General features: G+C 38.3%; 1 protein-coding gene across 1 annotated transcript in view; it reads right to left on the bottom strand.

Moving 5' to 3' along the window:
- nsmfb (NMDA receptor synaptonuclear signaling and neuronal migration factor b) overlaps positions 1-13,755 on the bottom strand; it is a 49,937-nt gene that overhangs the window by 18,441 nt on the left and 17,741 nt on the right. The window contains exons 4-6 of the mRNA XM_017451272.3: positions 13,574-13,646; positions 11,470-11,538; positions 758-810 (exon numbers count right to left, since the gene is read on the bottom strand). Of these exons, the coding sequence (XP_017306761.1) occupies positions 758-810; positions 11,470-11,538; positions 13,574-13,646 (195 nt within the window). The remainder of the gene's footprint in view (positions 1-757; positions 811-11,469; positions 11,539-13,573; positions 13,647-13,755) is intronic.

Raw genomic sequence — 13,755 nt, 5'->3', positions numbered from 1 at the left:
AAAACATCAAGCTACTGCTTTACTTCTCACTGAAACTGAAGAATCCTTCCAAAAATGCTGAATAAACATCTCCTCACAGAAAACTTCACCATATCCACGATTACACAAATGGTTCAATCTGTTTATGTGGAATTATAGAACGGTTACTATAACAAGAACGTTAAAATGTTATAAACACTAACATTAATATAAACCTGTGATTTGAATTCTCAAATCTGAGAGATCCGATTGGAGAATTCGACCGAGCCTGTTCTGCACACAAGATGCCCGGTAAGTTATATCAGCCAGAAAATTCATAATTATTCAAATACGACCTGGAAGCTGAAATGAGAGGAGATGACGTGACTGGATATCTCAGCACACCTAAACACACCTTTTAACAATGACGCTGCTCTTTACCGCCGGATTACCATGTGTGTAAATGGTACAATTTGTAAAAATACAAATAATCTATCTGCCACACCCATATACACTTGCACCTTATGCTTTGTTGCGTTATGATTACGAAAATAGGTCCGTCAGTCTGGTGTCGGGGGGGGGGGGGGGGGATGCATAAACATAACATTAAGGTTGGAAAATAAATTCATTTGATTTATTTTCAGAATTACAGTTTGGTTCGAGCAACGTGTAATCCGCATGAAGACAAGTTAAATGGGTGCGATTACCGCATCCACACACACACGTGCACACACACACACACACACACACAAATGTACACCCACCACACACACACACACCCAGCAAAAGCATTACTCACATTGGGCCTTCATCCTCCTGCTGCCCACCATCCGCAGGTGCTTCCGGAAGTTTCTGAAGTGCAGAGGATTCGATGAGGATGAAAGGGTTGAAGAGACAGAGAGGTGAGAGAACAGATAGAACAGTAACACCAACACACACGGAGAGAAGACAGAAGCAGAGGAACGTTTCAAGATGATTCACTCAGACGTGGTCCAGTCACTTAATGATAAATGCAGGAGGACGAGTGTTTGAAGTTACAGAACAGCATCAAATCTGAGTTCACACTTGATTTCTTAGGAAAAGTACTCAGCTAGGATTTTTATTACAGGCATATTAAACGAAGCTGTAGCAACAATTGAAGTGACTTTAGTGGGTAATCTATTAAGAAGATGAATATGTACAGATGCCTGGAGATGTATACACTCGATTCAATTCAAAGTTTGTTTTTGTAAAAGCAACTTTACACAAATACAGATATAGATATAGATATGCATGTACTAATCACAAACTAATAAAGAGTCACCTTAACTATGACGTGAGTCTTATGAATGACCATATGTTTGTTAGTTAATGTATTAATTAACACAGTGCCATCTAAGACTACAACACTTGGAAAATACTCTTTTAGAACACTGGTTTTAAATGTTAATAGATAATAGCATCTGCAAAATGAATAAATGTCACTGTATTCATTTCACCCTTGTGGGCAAAGGAGCAGTGCCCCAGGTCCGAGCCACCCAGAGCACGTACCAGTACTACAGTGGGATTTGATGAGAAATGGATGGAGATTGACGCAAAATGGGTTGAGATGAAATTATTGGCGATTATTATTAGTGCGTCTTTCTACATTTGATAAGGAACATAGCTGCACATGTCAAATTCATAAGACTCATGTCGTAGAGGTCAGCTCTTCATGATTTGTACATGCCTTAACTCATCATTAGTACATATTTAAGTAAGCATTAATTAGTGCATGACTATTCATGCTCTGTTATTGTAAAGCATTACCGTAGATTAGACCCCTAATAAGCAACCCAGAGGTGACCGTTACAAGGAAAAACTCCCTGAGAGGACATGAAGAAGAAACCTTGTGAGGACCCAGACTCAAAATGGAGCCCATTGTCTTCTGGGTAACATCGGATAGTTTATAGATTATAAACCATTACAGTGTGCAGGTGTAGAAGAGTAACGGCAAACAGTACTGAGTGGTTTTGGGTACTAAATTGTTTTTAGGAGGTGAAATCTTTAGGGTATCCATGTAGACACTTCTACAATACAAACCAATAGAAACTCATGTTCTTTTTTTTTTTTTATGAGTTGAGAATAGTTTAATGGGTTAGGGTGACGGTTAGGGTCAATGTAACATTTTATTAAGAAGATCCTGGTCATTTAGCAACTGTATGTGGTTCTGACCTCAATGCGAACATGATCTGACCTGTACAGACAGCACAGCGAAGAAGTCTGACTGACATTCCAAGAACTGAGGCCCTGCCAAAAGCTTTGGCAATGCAAACTGATGAGAGATTTCCAAAATGGTTGAAAGTGAATAAATAGATTTTGGAAGAAAAAAAAAGACCTCTTTCCAAGCATGCTGTCTCGGTAGCTATCAATATCGCTTCCAAAAATATGACAAGCCTTATGGGTGGTAAACATCACAAAGTTAACCTTGGTAAACGGGTACTGATTGTTCATTGCAATAATCTCCACCCAGTATTTTGTGTTTTAAGAGAGAAAATCGGTTCCCAAGAGCATTCAGTCTTTGTTTAGTCTCATTTAAAGGTAAGAAAACAACAGAAAATATTAAAACAGAAAATAACAGAAAATACTTCAGTCATATAAAGCATCTTGTTCATACAAATCACAAAAAAAAAAAAAAACTCCAAGGAATTAGCCAGTGTTTATTCATGAAGGCTTTTTATGTTTTGTTTTGCTTTGTTTTTGCTATTGTTTTTATATAGTGTCCTGAAAAAGCTATTAAGAGCCATCGATCTGCACAGTGATGAGTATGTGCTGTCCAAACCCATTCAGTTTATCACATGTCTTGATTTTATGAGTGCTTTCTCTCAAGGCTGCCTGGCAGGTGTAAATAAATAATACACAAACAAATGCAGAAACACACTTTTCCCTTGTGAGTCCTGATCCTAATCAAAAACAAGCCAAGCTGCTCTGTTTTCTCTCATTTCTCGCGTATCTCTCCCACTCTCTGTCTCTTTGCTGTCTTCCTCTCTACTGTCTTCTTTATCAATACAGCATCTGTCTACATGCTACATGGATATGTACAACATATAGTTTTCCACACAGAGATCCCCAACCACAGAAATGCGAGGCAACAATGCTAACCACTAAGAAGTTAATAAGACAAAAAAAAAAACACACACACAGCTTGTCATGTTACAGAGGAAAAACCTACTGAATGTTCCAAAGCACTGAAACTGAAGACTCCTTCCACAAATGTTAACTAAATGTCTCCTAACAAAAAAAAAAATCTTCACCATATCAACACATATACATTTTTCTTTGTAAAATAACAACACGTTTTTAATCGCTCTTAGATTATCCCACGTCCCTGGGAAATAGCTTTTTCAATAGATATAATAGCATCAATATAAGATTCATTTCAACTACAGCTGTAACTATTATCAGGCCTGCTGTTAAAGGAAATTAATGAACACCTAACTGTTCAGATCTGAGAATTCAGCTTTCTTATTATTTTCTGATTATGAAAAAACAAATGTACGATTATGAACATTATTTCTAGACGTTTCCGAACTTGAAATGATGTTCTAATGTTGCTTCTTTCAAAAAGGAAATGTACACAGATCAGCCATAACATTAAAACCACTGACAGGTGGCGTGAATAACAATGATTATCTCGATACAATGGCACCTGACAAGGGGTGGGATATATTAGGCAACACGTGGTTTTAAGGTGGTTTTAAGGTTATGGCTGATGTGTGTATGACGTAAGCATAATTCTCTGCCAGGAGCAGAAACTAATACTGCTATGCTGCTTGGCTAAAATGAAATAGTAATCACTACACTGCAGTGGTGCACAGCAGCCGAGCTCATTACTTCTTCCAGTGTGAACACTCTTAACGAGAGTGATGTTGACATCCTCATGTCCTCATGCATTTCCACTCAGTGCTGGTGGATAGATACGCAGGACCAGGTTCCGATAACACAGAACTGCTTTTCTATGAGTCTGCTAGTGCCATTAATTCCTTCTTTCTACACCACTGTTAGAAAGCATGAGAGGTGATGAGAAGCTCCGATCTTTAACACATTTCAAAAATAGAATGTTCCTCAAGAAAGGTAGGTATTTTAAGAAAGAGTTTTTAATTATACGCCCTAATGATCCTGTCTGTGACTGTGAAACAGAGTGTGAGTGTTTAAAATAGAGAGATGACTCAGTCTCTCGGTGTGAGTGTGTCTGACATGTTCATTGTTTGCCACCGTGTAGTCTTGAAATAAAGACAGCTTTACTTACACACACATTCAGATGATGTGTATTTCAGTTTGTATGGTTCTGTGTGTGTGGGGGGGTGTGTGTGTGACAGAAAATACATGAAAGCAAAGCTGAAATTTTAGCATCCATGTTGTAATACGTGTTGGGAACAGTGGAGCACAGCAGCATCACCAATGGTTGTGAGTAAAAGTACATGGAATAATATGAAGAAGAAGCTAGGGCTGATTTCTTCCTAATCCAGACTGTCATTACACTCCCTAGATTTGATCCTTTTTTTTTCCTGTAAAATATTCTTGGAGGAGAAACTAAAAGTAGATCAACTAAGCACATATTGTTCAAAAGAAACTAAAATGGAAGTTAAAATAAAAAGGTAGCATAAATAAATAATAAATAAATAAATAAATAAATCCCAGATATGAATACGATTCATATCAAAAGTAGAGTTTTTTTTTTTTTTTTTAATATTTAAACTTACACTGTTGAGTACATTTATATAGATATGTCTATGCATATTTTAAGTGTATTCTGTCATGTTTATATTTGCATTATTTTTTCCAATAAGATGACTTTGACAAAGTAGCCCAGGTGCAAAAACAGGCGGACTGTCTTGAGATTTTGACGTGAACTGCAAAGACCACAGAGACACACCACAGCAATTTACCACCCTCTGGCAGACATTTCAACAAAATAACACCTTTAACTATTCTGGACAGTCAAAGTTGTTGAGCTCTGAAAAGCGTCAGCACTCTCTCCTGGCCTTTAGACACACTGTTAGCGCTCTGCCACTTCACTACATTTGACACATCTGCAGCACAATCAAAAAGAAAACACGTGTGACACGTGCAAGTACTGCAGGCAAGAATTTCAAAACACTTCTCTGTACCATACTGTGACAATGACCAAGCCAAGACCAAGCGCTGTACAAACACTTTTAACGATGCTAGGGCCAGCACAGCAATACAAAAAGAGTACAAAAGAATACGAAAGAGAAAGGAAATAAACTAAAGACAAAAAAAATGGACTGAACTATTAATGTTAAAGACAAGCTTGTAACTGTCTTTTCTATTGGCAGATGTTTATTTAGGACAAAATTTTAAGCTGTAAATTCTTAATCTTGTAGCCAATGGCAGCTCATCCAAAGAGGCAGATTGGGCAGAACCTCACCATATACATCAGCCGTTCTACAAATGTTAATCTTCATCAAATCCTCGTTCACAACTCCCAATATTTTACATGGCATTGAAATAGCAATCACATCTTTTACGAACATAGTTATTTAGAAAAATGTCACTATTTAACAGATATAAGCTGATTGATTTGCTCGTCTTTCTAGATGTTGTGCAATCGTGAGGCAACGTGCTCAGGACCCTATTTAGCTCCATAAAGTTATTATTACACCTAATGGTCAAAAATGGGACTGCAACAACCACTAATAGAGGCCCAATGGGGCAAGAGATCCTCCAGCCTGATGACGTATTGGATTAAATCCACAATGTACTGGATGTTGTAACATGCATGCGTCGTAGTAGGGTTCGATAGCATCATGAATGTTTAATCACGCTTGCACAAATGTATTTCAACAGGATAGTGGCAGAAAAATTATGAATCGATCTGATCTTCAGCAGAGACAGTATGTCTGTAAGTAATTCATCATGGTTAGGGTTAGGGTTAGGATTAGAACATTCAGCACATGCGTGTTACAACATCCAGTACATAGTGGATCAAATTCAATACATCATCACGCTACAGACTGAGGTGAAGACATACTCCACTGGGGCATGAATCACACTGCCCCATGCTCACTCTCTATGAACAGTTAATGACACATTTTGAGGAACGTTTTTAATAGTCCAACGTCAAGTGGGCTCGACCAAAAACAATAATCCTTTAGTAGACCAACAGCATATCAACAACTCCAAAAAAAACATACCGTATATATGGATTTAAGTGAGACACTGTATATCATGAATAGGAAACATCATGAAAAACGTAAAAGTTGGGATTACCCACAATGCTTTGAAAACTAGTTATTTTGAAAAGAACCATGATTACAGTTTAAAAACGCTTAGTGTGCGAACAAAGAATTATCATCATTAACGCATTTTGACAGAAGATTATGGCCATAGATTTATAGACACTAGCTCCTTCTTGAAAACTTCAATTCAATTATGGTTCACAAACCAATTTTAATGTACGACACGGAGTCTAAATTCATTCTGTGGGCTGCATTAGAGCCTTTATCGGGCCAGTGCCAGAACATGAGCTGTTTCTTTAGCACCCCTGAGCTATTCTTCTGTACAGAGCCACTGGATTATCTGTACTGTACAATTTGTAGCCGTACGCCTGGTATTTTGACTATGAATCTGTATGAATGGGATATGCCTATAAATGGACAACCTTTGACGCTTATCCTCTGATGCTGTCCTGTAGAAATCACTTGTGGAATAGTGAGCTACATTAATTAAAGGAGTCCTTGAGCTGTATCTTGCTGACAGCTACCTATTGATCGGCTCATTTTCTTTCACTTCTGTATTCTGAGTGGCTGTGTGCTGACTGCCGATTTTAAAGGTTGCAACCTGGTTATTAACTGTAGCATGCATTGTGTTTGTGTGTAGATTAAGTGCATATGAATACCTTTTTGCATGATCCCAACTAACAGAGAATGTTATGAGAACGTTCAATAGAATACTTGATACGTTCTCAGAAGGTTACGCAGCTCTGTAAATAGTGTCAGCTCTAAGGTGTTATATTAATACAAAAGTTCATTATAAAGACATTATCATTTTTATAATAACAACTTACCAGTCCGTACAGGATTACGCAGAGTTTTTTGGGATTGTTGCGGCCAAAAATGCTTGATTTTGCTGCGGCTTTTTTCAAAATTTGAGATGCAACTTTGCTGAGTTTTTTTTTTGTGTGCTTTTTTTTTTTGCTGAAAACTACTTGAATTGCACAAAATTGCTTTGCACGGTCTTTCGCAGTGATGTTTCTTGGTAAATGGGACCTTTTAGCTTTATATTTAATGCACGTGAATCGACGATGGCTTTGTCGTGATCCAAATCTGCGGAAAATCGTGAAAAATTGCAAGCTCCTCCAAATATTGCCAAGTTTGCTTGATTTAGTGTTTATTTCTGCGATCTGCAATGGTAATTTTCTACTAAAACTCCAGAGTTACACAGAGACTTGTAACCCTAACCCTAACCCTAACCATAAACAGATTAAAACACCGTGTGTAGTTCATATAGTGACATTTTGTTCAATGGCATTTATGGAAGGAGTCTCCAGTGTCAGCACTTTGTAATAGTTGGTGGAGGTTTTCCACCATGAGAATGCCTTTTAAGTTGCTTTGCTAATGTTCCACATCATTAAGCATAAACGGATGAAAATGTGTCGTTCTTTAATTTTTTTTTTAATGTAATAGTTGGAAACTTGTGGTATAAAGAGGAATAAAATATTTCGTGGCAATAATAATAAAGTGGAATAACTCCACTTCATGTGAGGATGCATCACAAAATCCTTTTGTTATAACAGCACATACAGGCATGTTGTTTTTTTTTTTACATGCTGTAATAACTCATTTCCTTCACGGTGATATTCAAACATTGAACAGTACTATTTAAACAAAAATGTTTTGCAACTTAATATGTTGCAACAATACTGCAGGATTTTTTTTTATCATCAATAAATATAGAAAAAAAATACACAGAAAATACAGAAAACTTGCCAGATTGAATGTTCTTAAGCCAAAACATTCCTACAACTAGAATGTTCTGAAAATGTTCTGCTTGCCTAAAACTTTTAGCTAGATTATTGTGTATTATGAAGGCCATGTATACATTATGTGTTAATATGGACCAGTAACTGAATGTACATTTTTGTGTCTGGAATGTGTATGAAGCACTGCAAACTACACATAAGCCAGTATTATCACTCAGATTGAAGTAGGTCTGAATCCACTGCAATCCCGGAAAGCCTTGAGTACCATCAAGTGCACAAAAATAAAACATTGCATGTACAATGTAATCACTACAATAAAGAACACAGCCACTTAAAGGCACATCTTAACCAGTCACAGCACACACACACACACACACACACACACACACACACACACACACACACACACTGCAAGCTAATGATAACAACAAACAGCAGTTCAGTGACCATCAAACAAAAAAAAACAGGTCTTGTTTCTACAAAGAACACAATCATTCCCTCATTCCTGTCAGTGACTCAGCAAATTACACATCTCTTATCGATCAGCACATTGCCTGCTTGTACAAATTTGACTGTCAAACATTGACAAACCTCTTTTTTTTTCACTTCTACCTTGTGGGAAGAAACACTTTGTGGAACTGGGGTGGCACTAATTGAGCGAATTCATGCACAATCACAGAGCTCGACTTATCAGGTATCATGGCACAAAAGTTCTGATTACGAGAAATCAACAGAGGTTGCCAAAAAATATACTCTTCTTTTTATGTATTGTCAAGAGCTGTTTTTTACTCAATTATTGTTTAAAGAAAAATACAGCATGGTCCACTGATGGAACAAAAACTGAGGTTCGTCCAGAGAGACAAAAGGTTAGATGTTGACTTCTGTAACAAGCAAGGTGCAAGACCCATTAACCCTCCAAACAATCCTTTTCTATGATGTTATGATCACGTTTTTACCAAATTATTAGATCAAATTACCCATTTTTACCCTGCTACATTTAATTCTTTTTTTTTTTTACAAGAACACAATAAAGGCGTGAGCTGTGTGATAAAATAATGAGCTAAATATTCCTGATTTTGTGTTACCTAAATGTGTCTTTGGGAAATACCAGACCTGGTTAAAGTCTATGTTTTGGTGAATGTGCAATGATGGCTGTGGTTATTTGTCTAGTATTTTAGCATTTGCATTTTTCTCATGTATTTGCTAAAAACTGAAACTGAAAGTGAACTACACTGATAAATAATAAATTAGCGCTGATACTGATTAATAAAACAAAGGCATAATATAGTTCTTTTAAAAACCTCCAACATGAGGTCGATGTTGTGTTGAAAATCTGTTTAGACGACAGAAAAAAAGGTACAAAATCAGCCATACTTTCACCCAAATCCTGATTTCTTGAATATACAAATTATATATACCTGCAAGCACACCATGCATGTCCCGCCCCTTTATTCCTGATGAAACTCGGGCTGAATTTGCATACTGGAACATGACTGGCTCTTAAATCGTATGTCACAGAAACCATTGCCTCTGTTCAATACTAATTTCAATAAGATTTTGAAAAATCTCCCATGTGCTTTATTACAGAATGCAAATAATTTGTGCAGTTTGACCAATCTGTGCACTCAAATTACTTCCCACAAAGAGATTTAATAATAAAAACATAAAATCTATGGTGGTTTTCCACATTGGCCATGTTTGCCTCTGTCTGAAGTGCGATTATTCTCAGATTCTTCCCAGATTGTTCCCAGTGTCCACCTGGTCTGGTTTCAAACTCACCTGATTTTATCGAACCCCAGTGCATTTGCGTTCATCTTATCATGGAGAACACAACGTGACTCACCATATTTTATTTTATTTTTTAATTATCTCAGTGATATTATGTGCAGCAGCGTGAACAACACTTACGTCTGCATTCTTGTTCGTTTTGTTTAACTGCTCCTGTATGTTTTCTTCTCCCCATATCTGAATAAGGCACCTCACCTCTTGGGTGTCCCATAACATTTCCCTGCCACTCATGGTACACATGTGTTGTGGAAACTAACTATGTCATCATCGGCTAAAACACAGGCGCCAGGTTACTCTACTTCCTGGATAAGTGCAGACCTGAGTACGAATTGCGCTCACATTCACGGGAATCATGCAACAGTTCGAGTACAACCGAACTCAGATTGCCTCCTACAGGTAGTTTCAGGTTCGGTACCACTTTGCGCTTCCTGGGCTGCATGACCGCTTTCAGTGGTGGCTTTGTGGGTAAGGCTTTGGGTTATTGATCGGAAGGTCAGGGTTCAAGCCCCAGCTCTGCCAAGCTGTTACTGTTGGGCCCTTGAGCAAGGCCCTTAACCCTCTCTGCTCCAGGGGCACTGTATCATGGCTGAACCTGCACTCTGACCCCAACTTCCTAACAAGCTGGGGTATGTGAAGAAAAGAATTTCACTGTGCTGTAATGTATATGTGATTAATAAGGTCTCATTATAATTTTTTCATGCAAACTATGCTCTGTTTCGGACAAAACTGCCAGTGTGAATGTTCCCAAAGACTAAAGCGCAGCCATGCGATTAATACCAATGAGCACTGAAAAACAACAGTGTCCTTGGACATCTATTCAGTGACGGTTCTGGACCCCGGGGTGGCATGCTGGGGCCAATCGTTCTGTTAGACGGGGAAGTTACATAACACCCTTTTGTTCTCGATATTTCGAATAACGTTAAATGACTTAGAATTACACAACTAAAGTGGTGCACTGGGATAGACAGGCTAGAAACATTTTGCTCATCTTTATTTCTTCTTTGCTGCTATATTGCTGCCTTGGTATTTTTTCTAGCGTCAATCATGCCTTGTTCCACTTCATTGCAACTTGTGAAAAAAAATGCCTTCTGACCTACATGGGAAACTTGGTCCAATGTCTTAACAAGTCTGAGTACAAAATGTGTCGTTGGGGGTTTTTTTTCCATTGCCACTTTGCCACTGAGTACAAAAAAAAGTAATCATGTTATATATAATCATTATATAAGAGATGACTCACTCCACATCTAGGGGGGCTGCAGCATGTCCCCCCCCCAAACCCACCCCCCGCAGACCCGCCGGGCCCTTCCCAGAACCCCTATTCACCTACTATTATGCTAGTTTGGAAATGACTTCAATTTAAGACATTGTTATTGGTCAGCTTTGATTTTGTTCCATAAATATATGTCCACTTTTAGTCCATAGCAATTTTGATGTCTTGAATACAAGCCAAGACTCTCTTTTCAACCTCTCCCTCAAAATACATTAAAAAACTTTCATTTCATTTTCACGAAATCCCTTGTCCTACTACTGCCCTGTTAAAGTCTGGCAAATATGTCGCTTTCACAGCTTTTAAATGTCTTGGTGCGCACAGGGAAAAATTAAACACTTCAATTTTTGACACTATTAAAGGTATAACATTTCTGCATTACACTGACAATGTGTGTGTGTGTGTGTGTGTGTGTGTGTGTGTGTGTGTGTGTGTGTGTGTGTGTGTGTGTGTGTGTGTGAAGGAGGTGCACAGCACAGTTAATGAACAGTACCTCTCCATCAGTGCGGTGGCCTCCTGCTCTCTTTTCCTCCTCTTTCTGTCAGCAAAGCCGCGGAAAGCCCTGCCAGGACCGGTCACAATGTTAGAGTGTGTGTGTGTGTGTGTGTGTGTGTGTGTGTGTGTACAAAGCGGGCAGTGAAGGATTAGTCGAGGGGAAAAACCAAGAGACCACATAGTGTTAGAACCACAAGAGGTATCAAACCACACACCCACACACCCACCCACACACTCACACACACCCACGATACCAGGTCAGAAGTATGGGGAACAGCGAATGCCAAAAATAAATAAATAAATTACATGTTAATATATGTTCCAACAAATATATATATATATATATATATATATATATATATATATATATATATATATATATATATATATATATATATATATACATAAAGACTTCATTTAATAATTTACTTAAACATTTATTTAATAATTTATAGAATATATAAATCCTTATATAAATTCTTACATAAATAAATGAATATATAAATAATTGGCTTTATCTATTTATGTGTTTATTGAAGGCTACATCAAGGGAACTAGTGACAGATTCGTGACAGACATTTTGGCTCTCTCCGTCCATCATACAGGAGTAGCAGAACTCGGACAAACACACCGACAGGGAGGTGCAGTTGGTTTTGGACTACTAGCCTCATCTCATGTGAGTGCAAGGGTACACACACACACACACTCTGAATCATTGTCTTTGACAGGATGACAGCCCTTATCACTGACAGTCCACGGCAAAATCAAATTTGTGCCCTCAAGTCATGAACTTAATAACAGCCTGTGCTGCATGTCCATGAGTGAGAGAGACAGAAATATAGAGTTAAGTACAGAGTTCTGCTGTCTGGATGCGATAGATGTAAATATAAGGGTTACTGAACACAACTCAGATCACCTTCATACTGCAGCCAATACTTATATTCACCACTGTAGCTTCTCATACAATATTAAAAACCTGACATGTTTAGTATAAAACACTTTGTACATACACAGTTATATTTGAAAACCTAGTCATAGTGATTTTATTGCAGTTTGAATACTGTTAGCATCACAGACGAAACAAAATAGTACAACATGCCAATCGAATTTTTAAAAATCCACCACTGAAGATCCTATTTCTGCATCAAGGCATGTAATATGTCTACTATTTACTTCCCTTCATAATTTATCTTTATTAATTAGCAACATTAATTAAGTGGGTTGATTACGCTGAGAGCAGGTGTGCATATCACGTTAATGTGTCAGTATAACTTCAAACACTCGGTGATGGACAAGGGAGGGGGAGCAGACATCAGGAGACATGGAGGACATCAGCACAGAAGGACAGTGGCTGGGGATGCACTTTCATTTCAGACTGTTACTATAAAAACAGTTACTCACGATATTCTGTCCAGGAGAAGGATCAGGGAAAAAACGGGAGAGAAAGAAGAAAGAGAAGTCAAGTGCAACAGCCATGATTATTCATAACCGCAGATTAATCGGATGAGATTAGATGAAGGGTGTACATTTTTTGGCACCAGGCCAGTCAAGGGATAAATATTTCTAAAACAAATGAGTCCTGCTGCATGCAAAATCAAGGCTGATACTTTTTATGTGAAATAACAAGGATTTGACATTTTTAATGAAATGACAAGGACAAAGGTAGACAGCTCTAAGAATGTCTCCTTGTGGATATTCAGCAGACGGATGGAACACGTGAGTATGGCAAGATGCAGAGACAGACAACCCAAATGTAGAGAGTGAGAGAGAGTGTGAAGAGGCTGGAGTATCAGACAGAGAGAGAAAGACAGTGGCTCAGCAGGAGGCTCAGTATGTGGGGTCTGTCATTAAGGCATACAGCGGGCAGGTGATAATTAAGCAGTCAGACCTAGAGAGATTCAGAGGGCTGAGAATAACCCATCTCTACTGTGAACCATAGAGACAAAGACAGACAGAAAGAGAGAGAGAGAGGAATGGCCTCAGGAATTCCTGAGCGGATTCTACTCCTGCATGATGGTGAGACCGGACGTTGGTGATTGGGGAGTTGTTGGATCTGCAGGACAGGGAGTCAGGATTTAGCACCGTGAGCATCATATACTCACGCTTGCATGGTGGTGGTGGCAGTCTGGAAGCTAAACATGTTCTCTTTGGGTAACCAGTTGTTGGTGTGCTCTTCTAAAAGATAAAAATGACACAAAAGGAATCAGATAAGACCAACCACTGGGTAGAGGAAACCATTTAGACAATTGGACAGTAAATGATTATCATCCAGGGTTTGGGCCTT

This window comes from Ictalurus punctatus, chromosome 22 (genome assembly GCF_001660625.3).
Source record: "Ictalurus punctatus breed USDA103 chromosome 22, Coco_2.0, whole genome shotgun sequence".
Taxonomy (NCBI): Eukaryota; Metazoa; Chordata; class Actinopteri; order Siluriformes; family Ictaluridae; genus Ictalurus; species Ictalurus punctatus.
Note: the sequence above shows the minus strand (reverse complement) of the source record. Positions and strands in the feature narration are given on the sequence as shown.